The following is a 7997-nucleotide window of genomic DNA, read 5'->3' as shown; positions in this document are numbered from 1 at the left end:
GTAGGAGGGGCTCTAGGGTGTAAAAGCTAAAGATGACATCAGCCCTTCCAGCAGCCTGCAGTTTAGCAGAAAGCACCGGCTTGCTGGAAAATAGGAATTTGATTTCAAGCTGGCAATGGGTTTTCCCCTTAGAGCTTTCTTGCTCCTGGGTGTTTCCTTCTGAGAGGCGTTTCCTGGCTCCAACGGGGCTTTAGGGGACTGGGGGAGAAGACCAGGATCCATTAGCATCACTCAAGTGGATACAAAAAAGCACACCGGGCATAGGAAGGGTAGACTGGTTTAATTACAGGGCAGGATGAAATTATTCCTGTAACAAAAGCAAGAGCAATTTCTAGAAAGTGGCAGGGGGAGTAAGGGGTGGAGAGGGAGCTTTGATTGATAGCTGCTAAGAGGTTTCACAGGGGGAAGGAATCTTTAGAGGAGTTCCAGGTGGAACCATAACGAGGAAAAACACTATCCGGTGTGTGTGTGTGTGTGTGTGTGTGTGTGTGTGTGTGTGTGTGTGTGTGTGTGTGTGTGTGTGTGTGTACTCTTCCCGTGTGTGTGTGTCTATACTCTTCCCGTGTGTGTGTATATATGTCTGTACTCTTCCCCTTAAAAAACGCCCCCTGAAAATACCATTCATCGAGCTCACAAGACTAGCTTTCCGACAGTCTAGAAACAGTATCAGTCAGTGTGATCAGGACTGGGTGGAGTAAGGGACTTTAAGAATGAGGTAAAGGTCTGGCTGCTGCAGTCTGGAGGGTATGGGAAGGAAGGAAGCGCTCTCTTGTGCTTGCAGAGGGACGGCTTGGCAGAAGGGAAGTCAGGTTTACTGTACTTGACTAGTGAATGGCAATACAACCCAATTCTTCAGTCTCTGGTTCGGACATTTAAAAGAGAGTGCCACATTTCCCTCTCTTTCTTCCCCCACAGCACCCATTCCAGACCTAGCCTCTCTCTCCTTGCCTAAGGCAGGGTTTCTGTCTCACTTCTGACTGCCAGGCAGGAAATGTTCTTAGCCACGGGATAAGCCTCCCGTTTGAAGGGGCGAGGAGGAGCTTGGGAAGAGGAAAAGAGAAACAAAGGAAGAAAAACACAAACTTTACTAGAGCAGCTGGCTGGAGCCACAAGCTTCAGGCAGGTTTCCAGTTTCCTAGAAGCAAGGATCCCTGGGCGTGGCTCCCAGTGTATGCTAATCTGCCCGCGTATTGTGTGGGCGTGGCCTCCGGGTGGGTGGGCGTGGCCATAGGGCGGGCGGGCGTGGCCGTCGTGGCTGCGGATCCGTGGGGCGCCGGACGCTCTGCGCTGCTGACCCGCTCCGGGAGCCGGTTCACGTTGGTCCGCGCCTTTGTTCTGGGTCAGCACGGGGACATGCGCCGCTGAGGATGGAGGTGGAGGACTCGGGCGGCGTGGTGCTGACCGCCTACCACTCCCACGCGCGCTCGCAACCGCAGGGGGCAGAGCCACGCTGCGCGCCCCGGGCCGCCGCCAGCCACCCGCTCAGCAGGTACGGAGCCACTCCGCGGGCTGCGCGTCGGGCGGGGCGGGGGAGGCGGGCAGCGCTCTGGCAAGTTTTTTGTGGAGTTGATAATTGAGCCTGCTCTTTGTATGGCCCTGATTGGGATGAGAAATGGCCTGAGCAAAAAGTTTGTGTGTGGCTGGCTGAGTAGCGGCTAGCTAGCGGGATGGGGGGCTTGTAGCCTCGATGCAACTTTATGATGAGTTAGACTCAGGCATCATCTCTGTGGAAGGTATTGGAGGAATTTTAAAATATTATTAAAACCCAACACCAGCAGGATGAAAATAAAATAAAAAGTTCTCCCAAATACTCAGGTTAACTATTCGGAGCCGAAGTTTCCTCTTAACCGGAAACCTCCTTTGATGTAACAATTTCACTCCTAGTATGAATACTCTCAATTGTGTAAATACGATGATGTCATTATTTGATGACTGCTGGTGTCCATTCTATGCAGCAAACGCAATTCCTGTTTATTTCTTTGGGTGGGAAGAAGTGTCTAACCTCCTGACCATGTGCACTTAGCAAACTGGGATCTGGATCACATTGCTCCGACACTGTCCATCTGTTCCACGAAGGATGAAGGTCAGTTAGAGCCTCAATAAGTACACCAAAGATGGGTGGATAAAAACATTCCGAGAGTGAGGTGGTTTACTCTCTGGCCTATTTAGGGGAAGTTAATTTAAGTGTCACTGTCCACTATGAATACATCAATGGATGCTTTTATTTATTTATTTTGAGCCCACACTTTGGTATGTTTTGATTTCATCTCCTAATGGCATTTTTATGTCACTGTTATTTTCAATTACTTGTTTTTCCTCACACTTCTAACTTTATGTGGTTATAATTATGCCTGTTTCCCAATTTAATTGATTTGTGACCGTGTCATAGAGCGTGCTTTGGAAGGCATCCATGAGATGAACCAACCACACGCTTAGGAATTATGCTGGGCTTAGCTTAGCTAACAAAGAAATTATTGTTTCTTCCAAAGAGAGCAGGTTGGTTCAAATCTCATTTTTATACAGACAGTGAGAAACAGACCAGCTTCCTCAGGCGGTTAAGAGACATGCACATCGTTTAGATGCTGCCTGAAGATACAAACTCTCCTTTGTATTTAGCGTGCAATTCTTTTCAGAAATACCATCTTGGACCGCTATGATTTACACCGTGAGTGACTAAATAGATGGAGTTTGATGCAAAGCAAGGGCCAGTTTTGTGCATTCTCTGTGGCTTAGACATAGCTTAAGCCCTAGCAGCTGTCGGCAGGGCGGGCACCAGCCAGATAGCTGAAGGCAAAGTGGAGGAGGACTTGTCATTAGTTCAGCATGTGGTCTCCTGGAATGGTGACACCAAGGAGCTGGAGAGTCCATATAGTCAGTCCTGTACCATAAACCAGTGGGGTCCCAGTTGGTAATTTGGTAGTTTCCTTGCACTCTGTAGGACCCTCTGTTTCCACCCCTGCTATGAGTGGGGGTGGGATTGTGGAGCCCCATCCTTCTAGCCCTGGAAGAGCAGAATCCTGAGAAAATAGCTTAAGTCCTTGGTCCTCAGTAAAAGCATTGAACATAGAGGTTCCTGTGTTTACTAGGAGCCAGAGGCTGCCACATCATCAATCATGTGTCTGATAACAGAAATTATCAGACCCAGTTATTAACCTTTGGCTTACTAGCTACTGATCAATACTTCCTTTCAAGCAAGAAGCAAGATGGTATTGTTCGGCTAGAGGAGAAAGCACTCTCTCTTTCAGGAACATTTTCCTTAAACTCACTTATGTACTTGGAGCCCACTTGTGTAGCAGTGAGCAGTCCGGCTCTGGCTTCCCAAGGGTCGACATTCTTTAGCGCTTGCTAAACTTTCCTTCTTCCTCCTCAGGACGCCAGGGCTCCTAGTTTATCTAGTTTTGAGTTCAGAGTCTTATTTTTCCCGCCAAAATGTAATATATGCCCTATCCCTATTTTTTTTTTTTTTTTGGTCTATTTTCCCACCATTATATTCAAATACCAAAGAAGCATCTGGAATATTGTAGTAGCCAGAAAAATATCTCTTGAGGAAATTAATTGATTCCCTAATAAGATTATAAAATGGCCAAGATAAAATGCCCCCTTTCTGAGTCAAACAGGCTGTTTGCACATATTGCGTCTTAGTAAAACACCAAGCACTGGAAACTCTAAAGATAAATGGGTGAAACAACAGAACTTTGGGAGGAAAGAATTTGTCACCATTTCTAATACAAGAAGTTCCAGGTATAACTGGATTTCCAACGTCCAGTTAAGAATGTGGGACGTAGGACCTGGGGCCCTTGCTGCCGCCTGCGAACACTGTCAGAGGGTGAGGAATAGTAGTGGCTGATCCTTGTGCGGGCCTTGGGAGGCCCTGTTTGCCATGCTCTTTCTGCTGCGTTTTTTGCCTTGATGTCAGCCGTCCACTTAAATTCCTTTGGGGCCTGCCATCAATTTATTTGTTTTAGTTAAACAATCAGCAACATGTGCCTGTCAATTGGGCCGGTCTTGCCAGACCCTTACCGTCACCTGCCTCACTGACTGCTTCAGGCAGATGACTTGGACAGCTTAGAACACGGACCAGCTCAAGAGACACTGTCAGTGCGGCTGATGTTCTTGATGTAAAGTTCTCTGGTCTGTGTCGTCACGTTCCTTGACTCTGAAAGGGAGCACAGTGTGGGCAGACGTGACGGTCAATTGTTCAGATCATTTTTCCTCGTGTGACGTTTGTCTTCTATGGTTTTCTTGGGAATTGATTTGGAAGACTCCACAGTCTGTCTTGCTCTGTCTAGTTTCCTCAGAAGCCATCCACCTGCCTCACCGAATCTCAGTCTGTTTTATTGCAGCTGATAGATGAGATTCTGCCAGTGTTTGGTCCATGAGAATAAGTTGTTGAAATTATCTTCAGAATCATGCTTTTTAGAAAGACCAAGTGTATACTTAGAATCCTAAGAATGTTGACAAACATCCAGAATACTTTTGCATATAAAGTGAGAATTAGCAAAAGAGGGTGCTAGTTGCCTGATTTTCTTTTTAATCGTTTCCTTGCTTGCATGAAGTAATGATGGAAGCACTTGGGGGGGGGGGGAATATAAAACGACCGTGATTGTTTCTAGTTGTACAGTAAACTTCCTGAAAAGTGACAAAAATAGAGAAGGAAATAAAACATCTCTTCCTCAAAAACAAATGGAGCCACCAGCCAGGATTCCCCTCGGGGGTCTCCTCTGCAGCCCTGTCCCCACTTTGTGAAGGAGACATTGGATCTTAATATCACAACCATTTTTTTTTAATGAGAACACTTTATTGATGATGCTTAGGAAGTAAATATTTTGGGCAAAGCTAAACTTATCAATTTTTAGTGATGATCTATTTTGGGGGAGTACTTTTTTGGGTTGAAATTAGTTTGAAAGATATGTATGCCAACATTTGTTTAAATTGAGCATTTCTGCAAGTCCCTTTGAGCTTGTGCATAAACAAAGCACAGCAAATTCTAGGAGAGGAGGGCTGCTTGTCCTTTCTGTAAGGGTCAGAAACTGTAATGGAAATGGAGTACTTAGCTGAGGATGGGTATTTATAGGCCATTCATATGTTGTGGTTGGAAGCAGAGCTGATGTCTCTGGTTTCCTTCACGGACTCCCTCCTAGCCGGAGGTGCCTCCATATGCAGAGCTGGTACTGAACATCTGGTATATTTCCTTTGATCTTGTCATTTGGCTAAACATTTGGCCAGTTGCTCTATCCATTTTTAACCTGCTCAGTTCTCCCTGACCATTAGTCCCTGATGTAAACACAGACACGCAGGAGGTTTAGCCTGATCTAGGAGCATCTTTTTCCTTTTATTTTCATGATGTATAGCTACTACCAAAAAAAAAAAAAAAATGTAACAATAACCTTCACCCAGATTCCTTAAGTACTAACACGTTGCAAAACCAGCATTCAAAGCGGAATAAAACAACTATGGCATGCTACAGTTAACTAAACTACAGACCGTGGCCTTACTATGCCAGTTTTCTGCTAGACTGATTTTTCCCGTTACAAACTTGAATCCAAGCTTTTACAGTGTTCTTTAATATATCCCCCAGGCTCCACTGAGCTGGGAGAATCTGTCTTTTATTCCCCTGGTGCTTGCTGGGAACTTGTTGGTGATTTTATACTTAAACTGAGCTAGCCCGATGTGTTCTTTGGCCTTTGGTGAGAGTAGGAGGAAATTCCATGGCAGCGATGGTAGACAGCCCTGTCAGGTGTGTGATATGAAGATAGCATATCATGCTGATGTTGGACACCTGGCTAAGATGGCCTTGCTAGGTTTCTAGACCACAAAGTCATCCTTTTCCCCTTTGCAATTAATTGCTGTCCTCTGGGCCAACATCCTTTCCTCCCAAACTACTCTGTACTTTTTTTTTTTAGCACCTGTCTATGAATCATGGCAGCAAAATTTATTACTGCGGTGTTTTGATGATGATGACTTTTCTCACTTCATCTTGATTTGACTTAATTTATGTACCATGAAATAATATATTCATCATTCTTTCTAAATCCATTACTTTTAATGTCCATCACTTCTACAAAGTGAACCCAATATAAATAAGCATTAGTCGTCATGTAATAAAGTGATTTGATTTTACCTAGCTTGACTTCATGAAAACTGTGAAGATAAATTTCCTACTTTGTCAAAGTTCTCTTACTTTTTTGTAGGCAAATTTTTACTGAAGCTTTAAAAAAAAACTGTCATGGAGCTGCTAGATTTAATCTTTGTGAGAGATGTAGTTGTCATTAAATCTCCTCTCCTTTGCTTCTTAGAAGTGTCTTGGCCACCTGGTGGAGCTTTCCTGAGACTTGGCCACCTGGTGGAGCTTTCCTGAGACGCTACCTAAATGTCTGTAGGTTTATTTTAACCCAAGTGAGCATTCCAATTTGCATACAGTAAAACTTTCTTTTCATTCTGCCACCAAAGCAGACAGTGTTTACTTGTGGAGTTGTTGTCACCTTCTTACTTCTCATCCACATGGACTCGAGACGTCAGTGCTAGCTGGGAATAACAGGCAGCTGTTAGTGCCGAAGCAGAACAGGTGAACGTTGTTCCTTAGAAGGCAAGTTGCAGGTTAGATCCCATCCCATTTAAGTAGTGGACTTTGTAATGTTTTTAAATCAAGTTATGTGAAAATACAAAGTCAACAACATCCCTAAGTAGTATAGAAAGGGGGAACCTTTTTTTTTTTTTTTTTTATTCTAAAAAAGAAAGAAGAAAAGAAAAATACATCATGAGGACCACGAAGATGGAGCCTGACGATGATAAATCTGCCTGCTGCCGAGCCTGACGACTCGGTTAAATGCCCAGGAGCCTGATGGTGGAAGGAGACAACTGACAGCTGCCAGGTTGTCCTCTGACCTCTGTGTGGGTACAACGGGATGTGAATGTGTACACATGTGCGCGCACACACAAACACACACAGTGTAAAATCAAATTAGCCAATCGGTAAATGAATGCTGCATGAGTTAGGATGCAACAATTTAGGGAATACCTATTAGGATGCATAAGGTACAAAAAGTGAGTAGTCTGTATTACATATCGTCTTATTTCTTCTATAATGTTCATAGTTGTCGTTCTTTAAGGCAGTGTTTTCCTATGCATCTTTGGCTGGCCTGGAACTCTCTGTGTAACCCAGAGTGGTTTTGAACTTGTGACCTCTGCCAAGTGCTAGAATTAATAGGCATGAACCACCACACCAGGCTGAAATTACTATTTATTGTTCTTAATTTTCCCACCAGCTGAAAAATGGTATTAGACCCATATCTCTCACTCTGCACAAAACTTTACTCAGACTGAATTTTTTAAAATCTTGATGCAAATTAAGGACATTGAACTTGTTACAGGAAAACATAGGATAGAGGTTAGGCAAGAATCCTCCACACCCACCCACCCCCAGCAGCACAGAAAATGGCCACAAAGATCAATAATAGTAGCACACACAATTTACAGGCTTCTGCATACAAGAAGGAACTCTCAGCAGCGTGAGCAGACAGCCTGGGGGATGGGAGCAAGCCCAGCTATACTCCAGTCAGGGTTAGCATCTATGATACATAAAGAACCGCAGAGAGTAAACTGCCAGACCCACAATCCACAAATGGGCCAGTGACCTGAATAGACAGTCCTCAGAAGAAGAACCAGAAATGGCCAGTGGCTGTTTTAAGGAGTGTTCAAGATCCTCAGCTGCAGTGGAAATGAAAATTAGAGCCACTCTGAGATTCCATCTCACCGCCATTCAAATGGGTGTTGTCAATAAAGCAAATGATGCCAGATGCTGGAGACAAACCCTTACCCCAGGTTGGCGGGAGTGTGTGTGTGAATAGCTCGGCGGCTGTGGGAATCAATGTGGAGGCTTCTAAACAGAGCCATCCTACGGTGCACCTGTGTCACTGCTGGGCATGCGCCAAAAGGCCCCCATCTCCTACCACAGAGACACGTGCACCTCTGTGTTTATCACTGTTCTTATCACAATA

At 44.8% G+C, this 7997-nt stretch overlaps 1 protein-coding gene across 1 annotated transcript in view; it reads left to right on the top strand.

The window, feature by feature from the left end:
- The first annotated feature begins 1249 nt into the window (after nucleotides 1-1249).
- Arhgap28 (Rho GTPase activating protein 28) overlaps nucleotides 1250-7997 on the top strand; it is a 154221-nt gene continuing 147473 nt past the window's right edge. Inside the window, exon 1 of the mRNA XM_051154464.1 lies at nucleotides 1250-1489. Coding sequence (XP_051010421.1) covers nucleotides 1368-1489 — 122 coding nt within the window. The 5' untranslated portion in view covers nucleotides 1250-1367. The remainder of the gene's footprint in view (nucleotides 1490-7997) is intronic.

This window comes from Acomys russatus, chromosome 12 (assembly GCF_903995435.1).
Source record: "Acomys russatus chromosome 12, mAcoRus1.1, whole genome shotgun sequence".
In the NCBI taxonomy this organism is placed as follows: domain Eukaryota; kingdom Metazoa; phylum Chordata; class Mammalia; order Rodentia; family Muridae; genus Acomys; species Acomys russatus.
Note: the sequence above shows the minus strand (reverse complement) of the source record. Positions and strands in the feature narration are given on the sequence as shown.